Here is a 15,694-nt window from a genome sequence, read left to right as displayed (position 1 = left end):
ATATATATATATATATATATATATATATATATATATATATATATATATATATATATATATATATATATATATATATATATATATATATATATATATATATATATATATATATATATATATATATATATATATATATATATATATATATATATATATATATATATATATATATATATATATATATATATATATATACATACATATATATATATATATATATATATATATATATATATATATATATATATATATATATATATTATTATTCCAAATAGCTCTTTCATTGTTAAAAGTAAGCAATGTATAAAGCCATTAGCTACTAAAACCAAGTACTTTTTGTTTTCCTTCTTGGCTTTATTAGAATTAAACCTGGAGGAACTTAATTGGAATTGAACTTGAAGGGTACGGAAAAAAAATTGGTCGAAAGATGGAATAGGGCTCCTGTAGCTGATACTTTGGTCCCAGGATTAGAGAAAACCCAGTACTTATGAAGTCGTTAAATAACAATTGCCAATATGAAATACTTTATTTTTATTGCCTTTTAATCCGATTTTTAAGACTGGAAAATATTAATGTCGTCTAGAATTAAAGCTCAGATAGCAATCTTTTTCTGCACTGTATTTTTATCATTCAATCAGCTAGTTCACCCATCTAAAATATTTCAACAGAGAAAAGTGATGTCGCACGAGCAACTAACTTTTCTCTCATTTCAACAATCAGGGGCTGATCCCGAATAGTTTAGCTATGAAGTAGCAATAGGTAAGTGTAAGAACAGTATGCACTTATTTTTCGATTTTGGCCGATTTCTTGTCGAAAATTTCAATAGGTTTTACGCCTCGTGCAAACTAGAAATATTCAAAAGATATAAGAAATTAAGTGTAATGACAACATGTACATAAGGAAATCCTAACGCAATTAAAAAAAAGTGTGTTAAAAATTAACGATTCTGTATTACATTATGTGAAAGTATTTATGATGCATCATAATTTGAAAAGGAATTCGAAAAAAAGTTTCATCTGACGATTATGGACAGAGTTGTGCATAGATGGCAAAAATATTATGACATTAAAGATAAGACGTAATTTAATTTTTCCGCATATATTTTAAGTACGTTGTGACTGCATACTTAAGAAGCATCAAACGGCTCGTGTGACTTCAACATTGCTTAAAATTTTCATTGCCTTCACCCAAGTATTCTTCTTCTCAGGAGGAAATCGACGGAAGTCACTGGGTGAGAAATCAGGAATATATGGCAGATGGACAAGGTACCTTGACCGAAGAGTTACAATATGGTTTTGTCTTGCCATCGTTGATTGTCACGTTGTCATCCAACAACAGAGAGCCGAATGTGAATGTCAGGCCACTTTTTCGGTATAGCTTTCTTCAATTTTGAGTATCTGAAAAAGGACCGCGTAGCATTGATGGTCCCAACATCCAGGAAGTCCAGAAGCAAATCTCTGGGACCAGATTGTATGACTCAGATCTGCAAGTGTCATTTGCTTGATCATTCTTAAAAGATGCCCATTGGTATCTGAGCCTCTTTCACTCTCAACCAGTGTTTTGTTCACTTCATTGCTGTTTAATTTTCAGGGGGAAACTTTTTTGGAAAAATTATTTTCAGACTCCCCCTCGTATATAGCAAAAAATAACAAACCTTTTTCTGATTTGATTTTGTAAAGCTCATAGCAAAAGAATATACATCTTATCTCTTGGTTATAATTAATTGTCGAAATATTAATTGTTTTTAAGTAATCTCTCTGAACAAAAAATAGTTTTACTCCTTGTTCGTGGCTGCTCCTGCAATGGCATGGTAGACAAACTTATGCATTGTGGTGTGTTTCTTTGAAGTTTAATTAAGATATCTGTTTCGTTGGAATTTTTAAAGAGGATTCAAAAGTTGTTCCAATGAAGAATCATCCAAGGATCAGCCTTCATGAAGATTCTGGTTACATAAATATGAACTATTTATGTACAGTTCTAATACAGTTCTATACAGTACTATTACAGAGTCATGAGAAGTGATACCCATTTCTATTTAATTTTCGATGCTTAACGATCGCAAGTTTTATTTTTTGATCATATTAATTCCGTCTTGACTTAGACATGTTTAGATTTTCTTCCATTAAACTTGTCAATTGTGATCAAGTATTTAAAGATGTTTGCAAACAATTGTTTGAACAAATGTTTTTAGGAACTTTATATTTGGGAACATTAGCTAGCATTTTAAAGCAGAAATTATTAAGATTAAATTCTTGGAAACAAAAGTAGCATTAATATTTCCGTTAAAATTGAAGAGCTGAAAACGAAAAACATATTCTACACTTGCGTTTGATTACAAATAACCCAGTTATTTTTATATTTATGCTTGTTTGTAAAAATATTTATGTAGTTGCAAAACATGTAACTATGTTTGACTTTGATTGAAGGCACCTGAATATTTTTAAAACTTTTTGAAGTAATAATGCAATGTCATTTTCATCCTTATTTAAAACAGTAAAGCTGGGAAAAATCAACAGTTTAAACTGGTGAATGCTCTCTTATATCAGAATATTCATTTTTCAATAAATATAAATGTCAAAAATTTGTTAGTTAACCTTAATATGTTGACTTTTCAAGCAATATGTTAGTGTTTAAAATAAAGAATAACTCAACGAATAGTTAGGCTATTAAGAATTCAGAGCTCAGGTAGATAAATATATATTAAGTAATTCGAAATTCCGAAAACTATACTAATTTATTTGCCGCAATATATAAATATAAGGGATGGTCCAAGCTTTTAAAAGAGAAAAAAAATAGTTTGGAACTTTGTATTACTTTTCTACTAATTTTTTAACATTTAATGATTGTATAAAAATATTAAAGATAATATGATATTGTTAATAACGGGAGTGTGCTTAGAATTTATTTTGTGTTGATTTAAAAGAATTTTTATTTTTATTTTAAATATCCAATTAAGAGTTTGTAATTGCGTAACATAATTCTGATGGAATGCTGCAAAAAGAATTTAATTTTACTTATTAATTTTGATTTAATTTTACTAATTGATTGCATTTGAATCATATTTTGTTATTTCAGTTACATTTTATTTTAATTGAATTAGATTTGATTAAAATTACATTTGAATTATATTTATTATATTTAAATTAGAATCATATTACATATTATATTTGAATTAGTATCATATTATATTATATTTTTGAAATTACTTTGCATCTGAATTTTAATTATATTTAATTTTAAGCTCCTTAATATGAGAATTTAACTTACATTTTTTAAAATTACATTAATTTTAGTCACTTTTAAATCACTTCACTTTTTAAATCACATTATATTTTATTTTTATTTTAATTGTACTATATTTGGAAAATATAATATAATACAAATTATTATTTAGAAATAAACTTATTTTCAAGAATCGGCATAATATATTAGTTAGTTTTAAATAATGTATATAAACAAGTAGAGTTCCTAGTTTCTTTTCATCAATAAATTATTTCTTCGTTATATTTATGAACACTAATATTTAATCATATCTTTATTTAAATTCCTAATCTGAATAAAAAATAAATTTTAAAAAATAAATAAATGAAACGAGCTGTTAGGAAATCCTATGTAAAATAAATAATTTACTTGTTATAATTATTGTAAAATTTATTGTTAGTTATGTTTATGAACAGTTACTAAAAAAAGTCCTTATCTCAATAATTAATCTGACCAAAAAAATAAATTTAAGAGCTGATATGAAGTCCAATACGAAATATACAATCTACTTGTTCTATTTAAGAACAGTTATTTTTATAGCATTAATTATACGTTATATTTAAGAACAGTAATATTGGGTCATTTTCATACGTTATGTTTATGAACAGTAATATTTGGTTATTTTCGTAATTTATATATTTCAGGTAAAGAATTATTGAGAGCTGTTATGGAATCCTATTTAAAATATTAGTATTCTGCATGCTATTCTTTACAGTTATATTTACGAACAGTAATATTGGGTCATTTTCACACGTTATGTGTATGAACAGTAATATTTGGTTGTTTTCGTAATTTATATATTTTAGGCAAAGAATTATTGAGACCTGTTATGGAATCCTATTTAAAATATTAGTATTCTGCATGATATACAGTTATATTTACGAACAGTAATATTGGGTCATTTTCATACGTTATGTTTATGAACAGTAATATTTGGTTGTTTTCGTAATTTATATATTTTAGGCAAAGAATTATTGAGACCTGTTATGGAATCCTATTTAAAATATTAGTATCCTGCATGATATACTTTACAGTTATATTTACGAACAGTAATATTGGGTCATTTTCATACGTTATGTTTATGAACAGTAATATTTGGTTGTTTTCGTAATTTATATATTTTAGGCAAAGAATTATTGAGACCTGTTATGGAATCCTATTTAAAATATTAGTATTCTGCATGATATACTTTACAGTTATATTTACGAACAGTAATATTGGGTCATTTTCATACGTTATGTTTATGAACAGTAATATTTGGTTGTTTTCGTAATTTATATATTTTAGGCAAAGAATTATTGAGACCTGTTATGGAATCCTATTTAAAATATTAGCATTCAGCATGCTATACTTCACAGTTATATTTGCGAACAGTAATATTGGGTTATTTTCTTCCTTTATTTTTATTTACTCTATTCTTTAGTTATTCTATTCATTCGAGCAAAACATCAATCAGAGATGTTTTGAAACTCTGAGAAAAATTCATTAGTTATTTGGAATTCGTGCGTAAATCGAAATAAATCAATTAAAAAATAAATCCCAAGACATTAAATTAAAAAAATATTGTTACTTTATTGATCAATAAAATAATAATAAAAACGTAGCTACGTATATGTACAGGGTATGTATTAGCGCATATGATGACTGTAGGAGACGCTGACAAGGATGAGGTACAGGTAAAAATTGAAAAAACGAAATTATTTACAGTTTTTTTTTGTGACATTTGGTGAGAGACGATTCTTCTCCATTCGAATGGAAACCAACCTCTGCCACCGCAAACTAATAGTGAGCTAGAATTTCAGGTGATAAATTACCAGTAAGCTTCTCCACCTCCATATCCACCATGTCCTCCTTGGTATGGGTCATGATGGATCAGTTGAGCATGGGCAGATGCACTGTGGCTGTGGACACTGTTGGTGGAAAAAAAATATTGGTATTATTATTAAATGAGTGAAATGAAAGAAATGAGTGTACTGTGCTTTACAACACTAATATTTTTTAATATAAAATTTACCAATCCTTAACGAGGGAATATTTTAGACTACATTTTTATCTTATTGTTATTAAATGAGTCAAAGTGAGAAATGAGTGTAATGTGTTTTACAACACTAATTTTTTTACTGATAATTTTGATATAAAATATATTAATCCTTAACGAAGGTATATTTTAGGTTGCACTTTTATCTCATTATTATTAAATGATTGGAAGGGAAGAAAAGAGTGTACAACACCAATATTTTATTTAATATAAAATTTACCAAACCTTAACGAGGGAATATTTTAGACCACATTTTATCTTATTATAATTAAATGAGTGAAAGGTAAGAAATGTTATTAAATTATAATAACATTTCTTACATTTCTTACATTACGTAATATATAACATTTCTTACATTACGTAATATATATATATATATTACGTAAGAAATGAGTGTAATGTGTTTTACAACACTAATTCTTTTATTAATAATTTTAATATGAAATAAATTAATCCTTAACGAGGGTATTTTTTGAATTGCACTTTTATCTCATTATTATTAAATGAGTGAAAGGGAAGAAAAGAGTGTAATGTGTTTTACAACTCTAATTCTTTAAATATAAAATGCAATAACTTTAACAAGGGAATATTTTTGACTATACTTTTATATTATTATTACTATTATTTCTGAATTTTTCAATTTTATATAAGAAAAAGAGTGTAGTGATATTCATCTGTTAAATTTAGATGTTTGCAAAGTAACCAATACACTATAATAAAAATGACTGAAATTCTATGAATACATTCTGGATTTTTTCAAAATTGTGAAAGAAAAAATTTGATTTCGCAAATATTTTCATAAACTGTCAAATTATCTAGTAGGTTTCATTTTTTGTACTTAATATAATAGCGACATTTAAACGTTGAGATTTGATTCTAAATTTAATAAACTTGAATTATTATGATTTCGACGAAGCGCAGAGGATAGCTACAAAAAAGAAACTAATTTAATGTTTTGCAAAAATAATGTGTATAAGATTCAATTTTCTTCTTCTTCATTTAACTGACTGCCCTTTGGAATCCAAAGCCTTCTTAAGAATCTTCTTCCATTATGTTCTCGTATTGCAATTGGTTAAAAACCTCATCAATGCAGTCAAACCACATAAGTTTGGGCCTGCCTTTAATTCGAAGATGAATTGGTTTAAAATTGATTCCTGAATTAGAGGCAGTTAATTGAGAATTGTTAACTGAATTAGAGGCAGCAGAATTTTAATAATTTAAAATTAGTTTAAACTTTAAGGTAGAAGAAATGATGATACTTACGGGTATTTAACGTGGCTGTCTTTTCCCAATTTGATTGGGAATGGAAGAGGCAATGGGATTGGCACAAATCTAGGCTTGATGGCTTTGGCGATCAAGTAAGCAGCCAAAAGTTTCTTGTATCTCAATCCACCGCCAGCAGCTACAAAGGGTGGGAAAATCGTAGATCCAAGCAACACTACGGTTAAGGCTAAGCACAGAAATTTACAACTGGCCATCTTAATCTGAAAAGACAAAAGGGCATTTAACATCGACGGTAAACAAGAAAATTATGAAAAAAATATAACTTAATGAGGAAAAATTTGTAGATGTCATGAAAGGTGTTAATGATATATAGTGAGATTGTATTACAATTTGCTTTTTTTCTGCTTGGTCATATTGTGTCGATTGAGCTATAAAATTGATAGTAGCTCATAAAGATTTGCACAAATATATTATACTATATATTAAGAGTAGAAGTTTATATATTATACATTAGAAATTAAACAATAAAAAATAATTAAGTACTTATAGATATTAATCTGAAAGAAAATAGCCATGCTTCACACATTAGAAGTTATAAGAGTTATTGGAGAAGTTATTAGTCTTTTGTATTACATACATGAGTACATAATACAAAATAGTTCATAATCGGAAAACTTCTATATTCTCTAATTACGAAATAAACGAAAGTACTCCATTAATAATTGAATGTGTTGACAGTATTAAATTATTAAAGTTTTGCAATTAAAATAAATTCAAATAAATATTAATAGAATAGAACAAAACAGTAAATTTTTAATAAAATTTAAAAAAAACTAGATTTTACAATAATGCAGCGCCTATGAAGAAGTAATGCTTTTTTTTTTTTGGACTTTAAAATTTATATTTCGTTTAGTTCGCCTTGAAAGCTGCCAAACCACCAATCATTTATTAATTTATCCATTTATAAATCATTTCCATTATTTTATCCATTTATTAATTTATTTAATCATCTATTAATTAGTGTTTGAAAACTATTATTACATAAGTTAATTGTTTATATTTAAAGAAAAAAAAACAATAAACGTAAAATAATTAAGGTTTGTCAAAAGGGTTTCATCCTTCTCTGCAAGAAATAGCATTTTTTTTCTAGAGTGTTTTTTTAACCACATTTCATAACTGCGAACTATTATTTAAAAATACTTAATATACTAATTTCATTTAAGGAATTTTCATTTTAATTTATTAACTTTTATTAAGTTTGGTTGGGTGGTAATTTCGTTTTTTCGTAAGAAATAATTAAACCAGTTTTTAATATTTTTCTTTCGTAAAAGGGCAATAGTCTTTAAATTAAACTTGAAAGTAGATCAAAGCAATTTGCGATTGCTTTAGGGTCAAGAGTTAGTCAAATCTGTTCAAAAGAAAAATTTCGAATAATTGTCTCAAAACCTATTTTCTGATTAAACTAGTTTTTAAAAGTCTATATATTTGTTAAAATAATATATATTTATAGCTTTATCAGTATACGTTCCATTAAAAACATTATTCCATTAAAAGAAGTAAATGGAAGGATTATTTTATTTGAATAAGTTAAAATATCTATTACAAGACGTTTTTTTAATATTTTTAGATTACCACTATGTGAATTTATTATTGTATATAATAATATATATTTTCAAACGAAGGAAAGAAAATTAAATTTCTGCAAAAATAATTACTAGTTTTAAGCATTTATAAAATTTTTATTGTTTTAATTTTCATAGTAGGTCTTGGCCCTCTATGGGCTGTCAAGTCACTGAATTTAGTCTTTTTAATTTTTATGTTACAAAAGTTTAATTGTTTAACAATTTTTATGCGTTTAATAAAAATGTAATACTAATTGTAATTAAAGTTAGTAAAATTAAAGTTTTTGCACTAATTTTTTAATTTAACACATTAACTTGCTGAAGTTAAACGTAAGTATACGTTAACTTTTTATTTATGATAGTATTTTGACATAACACTTACTTGTAAATTCTTTAAAAGTAATTATAGAAAAGTAATAAATTGTATCAAATTTATTTACAATTTAGAATGTAAAATAAATTGATTCATAATAATCTATAAGGCGAAAGCAAATACTAGCAACAGGGAATTAAAAATAAAATATGCCTTAATAATTTATAAGTCGACACCAAAAATTTATAATTAAAAATTTAAAACAATTCATGTCGTAATAATCAATAGGACGACGCCAAAGCTTGAAACCAGACAGCACAGTTACGCCACAACTGGTTCTACGCCTTAAGTGTTCCTTTCCCTTTCTATTGGAAGATCTAGAACAAAGATCTTTTTTTTTTTCTAAAGATATCTTCTGGACAAGGAAAGTAAAAGTTATTTTTTTAGGTCGGATGATGGTGTTTTACTTCCTCCATCTTTATAACACTCTCTCTTTCGTTTTTAGGATATTTTTACTTCTTCCTTTTAAATCCTTATCACGACGGAGGCGAAAATCAGATGTAATGATACCACTCATTTTTAGTTATAACTGATGGTCTCCTGTCTTTGTTTTTTTTTTTTCTTTTTGGAATTTAATGAGTACCGGACGTTGAACTAAATAGCAGGTGATATTTACGGAAATGTTTTCTTTGGTGGAGAAGAATTTACGAGAGTATGCTAATGAGATGACTTAAATAGAAAGTCATACTTTTGACTAGTTATTCTTTTATAAGCTTGGTATTTACGAGGAAGTCATGTATTGTGATAATAAAATGAAATAAACAAGTTTTTCTGTTTGGTGTTTAATTAGCGTAATTGGAGTGAGGATTAATTGCTGGTTATTTTTATGACGGTTTACAATTAGCTTTTCTAATATTTTTTTCCCTTAACTCTGAAACAGTCATTAGTTGTCAAAATAAACGATATAAACGAAATAAATGACACGTTGTTAGTAATTAGTTCATTTTGAGACAGTTTTATGTACCGAATTGGAAAGTTTAATTGCGATTCTTTCAACTGTTTATTTAAATTTTCCTGCAAGATCTTAATATAAATGATAGCATTATTTTCCCTCGAAAGTTACAGACATTAATACTAATTGTAAAATTTAGTGGAAGTGCACGTTAAGTAACATTTTGATATCACTCAAACATCCATCTATATGAGCAAAAATTTATACTGCCCAGTATGAGAAATTTGAATGTAAAAATATGTTATGTCAACAGTTTCCTGATAATTTTTTACATTCTAAAGATGGTTTTCCCAAATTCAAAGAAATGTCACTCAACATGCTTTTGCTCTAAGCTCTTTAGTTATTATTTAGTTAATAACTTGTTATAAAGCAAAAGGGAGGAATTTGTTTTAATTTCATTTTGAAACCACATAAATATCTTTATATCAGAAAGTGTTATGGTCGGCTGTGAGTAAGGAACAAAAATTTATTTAGCCGACAATGAGAATTTTAATGCAAAAGAAATTATTTTTAACAACTTTCTAATATATTTATATGTTTTTAAGAGGATTTTTCCCGAATTCAATAAAATATCATTAAACATGCTTTTCTGCTAAACTCTTCAGTTTTTGTTAATGGCTAATTGTAAAGCTTAGTGGAAAAAAATGTTACGGGGCATTTTGTAAACTCGTTGTTTAAAAATGTTGGGGCACCATAAATATTGAACTAAAATTAATAAAAGGCATTTCATTGGAAAAAAAAGCATTTTTCTAACAGTTTGTTAATTATGACTCTAAAGCTTTTAATTATCAAAATATGTTCCTCTACTAAGTTCGTCAGTTATTATTTATTCATACTTCATGTTTAGCTTTATACGTTATAATGTTGTAGTCATTAATTTGAACAATATTTAAGATAATTTCCAGCATTTATATATACAATATTTATGTTGATTTTCCTTACATAGTAAAGACAATAAACACTTGAATTTTACTCAAAAAAATTTTTGAATTTTAATGACGTTTTAAACTTTTCCCAGAAAACTATAGAATTCCGCTCTTTATTATCGAGCTTTTCTTACTTTTTTAGAAAAATCAGTTAAAAAATAATTTAGCCAAATTGAAATTGAGTGTAAAGCGAGAAAATCTTTGTGGTTAGTCAAACGGCTTCTAAGTTAATAGCGAGAGATTTATTTACTTTATAAAATTAAAAGGAAGTTTTTGCTGCGCATACTTTTTAACTATTATATCATTAATATTAATATTTCTTCCTTTCTTTATTTGAAAAAATATTAAATATATTAAATTTAGAAAAATAGAGGATAAAATCGTTTTGAGAATGACACCGAAATGATGTGATAAGAGCCACTAGGGTAAAAATGGTTAATTATTAATTTATTAATTAATTAATTTAATTAAATTAATTAATAACACATAATTAAATTAATTAAGTAGATATTTTACAGTGTTAACTACCAATTATTATTTTTAACGCACACACAATTCTTTGATTATTAATCCATATTAGGAACGTTAAATTATTGAAATATTACTTCGAATATAAAACTAAGAATGAAATAACTGTGCTATTTTTGATAACTTTGACTGTTTTTGATCACTTTGCAATGCTTAGAGCTAACGAGTTAACCAATTATATATTTTTATACGTATAGTTCAAGTGCTATATTAGTTTAAAAAAAAGAAGTGATTACAAATTTAAAAGATTTTTTGAAAAAAAATTCTTTAAATTTATAAACAATCCATAATAATGGCCATAAACTATTTAAGGAAAATTTTAACGAAGACATGGGCAAATGCATTAATAGAACAAACAAAATATGCATGCATTAAGTCAACTGGAACAAATAATAGCGATTAACACCATCAAAATGAGCGGTAAGCAATTTAATTGAAGCGAATAAAGTAAAAAAAAAAAAAACATTTTATTTTCAAGGCAAGTGAAAGAGGTAATTGAACGATTGCATAACTAAACAGCTCAAGTTCATGTTCAACTACAAATGCCGTTCCGGATGAATCATTTTATGCATCATTTGGAAAGCTGCTCGCATTTAATTGCTAATCGTCCTTTAATGCGTTCAATTTTTTTCATAAATTCAGGAAATTTAATGTTTTATTCAGAATATATAAATTGAATAAACATATACTTAAAACCATTTTTTTATGTTTTGAAATTTACTATAAATATTCAGGACTTAAGCAATTTACAATGCTGTATTTAGTATTTTATTCCAGTTTTTGCAAATTATCCTACAGTGAAATAATTCTTATTACAATTAAATACTATATTATGTGATTGTTTTAAAATAATTTTAAGTAAATTACATTATTAGAATTTACATGAGTTATGAGTTATGAAACTATTTTAAACCTAATATTTCATTAAATCTTTAAAGATTACTTTTTAGTGTTTTATAGTACTAAAATTATTTTTATTATATTTTCCTTTATAGTTAGAATTCATCTATGCATACTTTTTGTTTAATATGCTTTTTTTAGGTCGATATACTACTGAATATTATTTTTACTATGCTTTCCTTTAAGTTCGGATTCATATATACTTTTAGTTTGAAGTAGGTTGGAGAATTTTATTTAAGTCTTAAATCCTTGTAAAAAGATTTTTTTTAAAGCAAAAAATGAGCTTTTCTACTTTTATTTAAGAGATCAAGTAAATTTTTGCAATTAAAATTTTAGAAAATATTCGTTTTAAAGTTGACTTTTTTAATTCAGTTTCTTTAAATTTTTTTAACGCAATCATGAAGCTTTAGTTGAAATTTAAAGCAGTAAATATTATTAAAATTGATTAATTTTAGACGAAGCAAATAACCTTTTATTCGCTTGAAACATTGCAGTCTTAAACAAAACTGATTGATTTGAAACCGTTTTTTGTCCTCACAATCGATTTTTGCTTTTTTAATTTCAGCAAATGCTGCTAACTGACTTAAACCATAGGGTTTAAAGCGAGCCAGACAAAATTCAAATAATAAAGAAAAATTGCAGCTTTATCCGAAAGGCAAATGTTGCAGCACTAGCCAAAATAGTTTGGCAAATATTGCAGAACGAGCAACACTATTAAGATATTATTGGTTTCACTATTAATCGAACGAATTATCCAAAGTGTATTTTTCTTAATCCATGGGTTGTTGTAGGTATGCAAGCGTTCAGGTATATCCACAAGTTTCATCTTACCTTTAATGAGTGAGTAGATCCTAAGACCACTTAAAACTTCTTAAAGGGTGTGAAGTAGTAGGTGAGTTTGATGCCTGTATCAGCGGCGCACGCCCTTTTATATAAAACTACAAATGGCCCATGGGTTTTCCTTTAAATCTCAGATGGCCCAATTGAGATCCTGTAGCGCCACACCTCCCCCGCGGACAAATGTAAAAAAAATCCCTCTGCGTGCGGCAGCTATAATTGTTTACATCACAAAATGGCCATTTCCTTTGTTTTGTTAAAGAGACGGTTGAGATTTTTTCGATCTTGTTAATCTGTTGCAGGGAGGAAAGGAAGCTAAATTAGGAAGGCTCGGCACGTCCAATTAGATCGCTTCGAACATGCCCGAGGCTATTGTCCATCCGCTGCCCCAGAATGGTCTGCATACCACTTTCTCTCGCCATTATTCTTACCTGTGAGATATTTTTAAGAATTCTATTAGGCGAGCACGTGGGGACACTTTCACTTTGGTCGACGCCCACGGTGTTCCTACTGGGATACCTATGTAGAATATTTATGTCGCTATCGTTTGCATCTTTGGAATAAAAGAAAGAGGACAAGCTGCGAAACATTATGGAATTCGTCTCGGCTAATATTAGTATCAGTTGACAATAAGAATATTAAATTTTTTTTTCTTTCACGTTCATGATAAGAATTACTTCCTAAACTTCCGTTTATGTTGTCACTTTGTTCAGAGTGGATTACGCACAAATGTTTTCCTTGGTACACTCTAATCTGCAACACATTTTGAGGGTGCTTTAATCATTTTAGGTACCCAAGAGTATTAAGGTATTATAGATATTTTAGTTATTCTAGATATCTAAGTTACTTTAGTTATCTAAATTATCGTTAGTTATTTTTGACATCTAAGTTATCTCTTACAATTTCAAATAAGTTATCTTTAGACAATTTAAATAAGTTATCTTTTGTTTTCAATATCTAAGTTACTTAATTGTTTTTTATTATCTAAGTTAAACATTCCAGACTTAAAAGTTTTATTTCTAATCATTTTAACAGCGTAAGATATTTTGAATGAATTTAAAAGAAAAAAAATAACAATATTTCAAAAATAAAAGATATAAATGTTAGTGATAAAATAAAAAATAAATTAAAGATATAATGAATTTAAAAGAAAAAATAACAATATTTCAAAAATAAAACATATAAATGTTAGTGAATAGAATTGTATTTAAGAACGAATATATCGTTCAAATTTAGGTAAAAAAGGGGAAAAAATACAGATTTCTTTTTTAACATGATATTTAAAAAAAGCAAAATTCATTTCGTATTAATAAAGTGAAAGTAAACTATTTGAAATTAAAGAACAGATTACGTATTTTCAAATGATAAGAGTATCTCATAAAGATGTATCTCATTAAATTTAACTCAACTAAATATATTATAAAAATACTATTATAAAAATATTTTTTCAGACTTTTATTTTTTACAACGCAAAATTTACATAACGATTTTGTCATGATAATTTAAGTTACACGTAATTATAATTAAATAAAGATTATATTATGGAATCAACACATAAAAGCTTTTCTTTCGTTTTATATGCTTATTTCGTCAGCATTTTTATTCATTTTTTGCTATTTTTTAAAAAATTTTACTTATTCATTATTTATTATTTATTTAATTATAAAAGTTCATTGTTCATACATTTTTATTTATTTACTTAATTTTTTTTGTCTTTATTTATTTCTTTATTATTATTATTATTATTATTTTAGTAGATGGTGTACAACTAAAAACTTTTATTAATCATAATTTGATTCAAAATACTTAACAACAGTGACAAGCTTTTTTTTGTTGTTTCTTTTCCTGTTTCTTAAAAAGTGGTCTGAAGATTTTTTGTTGCGAACAAAGTTACAATGATAAATAGAGTTAACTTATTTAAATAAGGCCTTTATATTCTGGTGAAAGCAGATATATGCGTTCTTTATATGATTCTCTTATTAATTTTATGTTTTGTATTTGATAAAGCTTGTGTACTCCAGCACATTCTATTCTTTAAGTATGAACCGAGTATATGATGTATATGACCATTTTTAGATTAAATTGATATTTTTTAGAACTTCATTTTACTTTAAAATATTCGGAAACATCTAAAGTGGAATATTAAAAAAAAACATTTAAAAATATACATTTTGTTATTTTATGATTAAAACTTTACTTAATTATCTTTTATTTTTATTAGTTTAGGTATTCGGTTAGGTACGTACGAAAAAAGGTTTTAACTCTATGTTTAGATTTAAAATTAATTCTTTTTTTTTATTCAAAAGGAATTAAAATTAAAATTAAAAAAATGTCTGATATGAATATTCATATCAGACATTTTTCTAATTTTAATTTTATGTTTCTAGATTAATTCATAGATAAAAATAGATTCTCTTATTAATTTTAAGACGTAGAAATCGTTCCTTCACAAAGGGACATAAAAAATCCCAACAAGATCCCAATTAAAAACTATTTTCTGAAGTTAATGGGTAATAATTCTTGGAAATAAGCTCATTAAAAGAATCCCCAAAATTCCCTATAGTTTGCCTAGAATCATCTGTTAAAACGAATCAAGATTGTTATAAAGCTATTTTAAAAAATTATTTTTTAAAAGCAATTTTAGAAAAATCGTAGAAAAATTGGGAACGCATGTAATCTTATCATCAGTTCAAAAGATTATATCACTAAAACGTGATACGACTATATCACGATAATAATACTTTTCTGCGTTGTATTAATATAGCCGAAGCAAAATATATCAATGCATTAGGGGGAGGAGCACCAGAAAAAAAAAAGAGAAGAGAGAAACTGATTCAAAAATTAAACATTATCACATAAACATTATCGCATAGGTCGTAAAAGTTTAGGAAAAGTACAAAATGGAACGCAAATCGGAACATATTGTGTTTTGGTGATTTTTGCCTGATAATAATATTAAATTTTCGAATGGATTTTCTTTCTTTTTTTTTTTTAGTTGTCCTTTCACTATTTTTTTGTTTATATATTTTAATC

General features: G+C 26.1%; 1 protein-coding gene across 1 annotated transcript; it reads right to left on the bottom strand.

Moving 5' to 3' along the window:
• Positions 1 to 4,813: 4,813 nt before the first annotated feature.
• Positions 4,814 to 12,891, bottom strand: LOC107454069 (uncharacterized). Its single transcript, XM_043055606.3, has 3 exons — positions 12,656 to 12,891; positions 6,563 to 6,783; positions 4,814 to 5,171 (listed from the first exon to the last, which is right to left on the bottom strand). The coding sequence occupies exons 2-3, from the start codon at positions 6,775 to 6,777 to the stop codon at positions 5,072 to 5,074; spliced, it is 315 nt and encodes a 104-aa protein (XP_042911540.1). The 5' UTR covers positions 6,778 to 6,783; positions 12,656 to 12,891; the 3' UTR covers positions 4,814 to 5,071.
• Between the last annotated feature and the right edge of the window lie 2,803 nt (positions 12,892 to 15,694).

Source organism: Parasteatoda tepidariorum, chromosome 2, assembly GCF_982258835.1.
Source record: "Parasteatoda tepidariorum strain Cologne lab strain chromosome 2, Ptep-v5.0, whole genome shotgun sequence".
NCBI lineage: Eukaryota > Metazoa > Arthropoda > Arachnida > Araneae > Theridiidae > Parasteatoda > Parasteatoda tepidariorum.
Note: the sequence above shows the minus strand (reverse complement) of the source record. Positions and strands in the feature narration are given on the sequence as shown.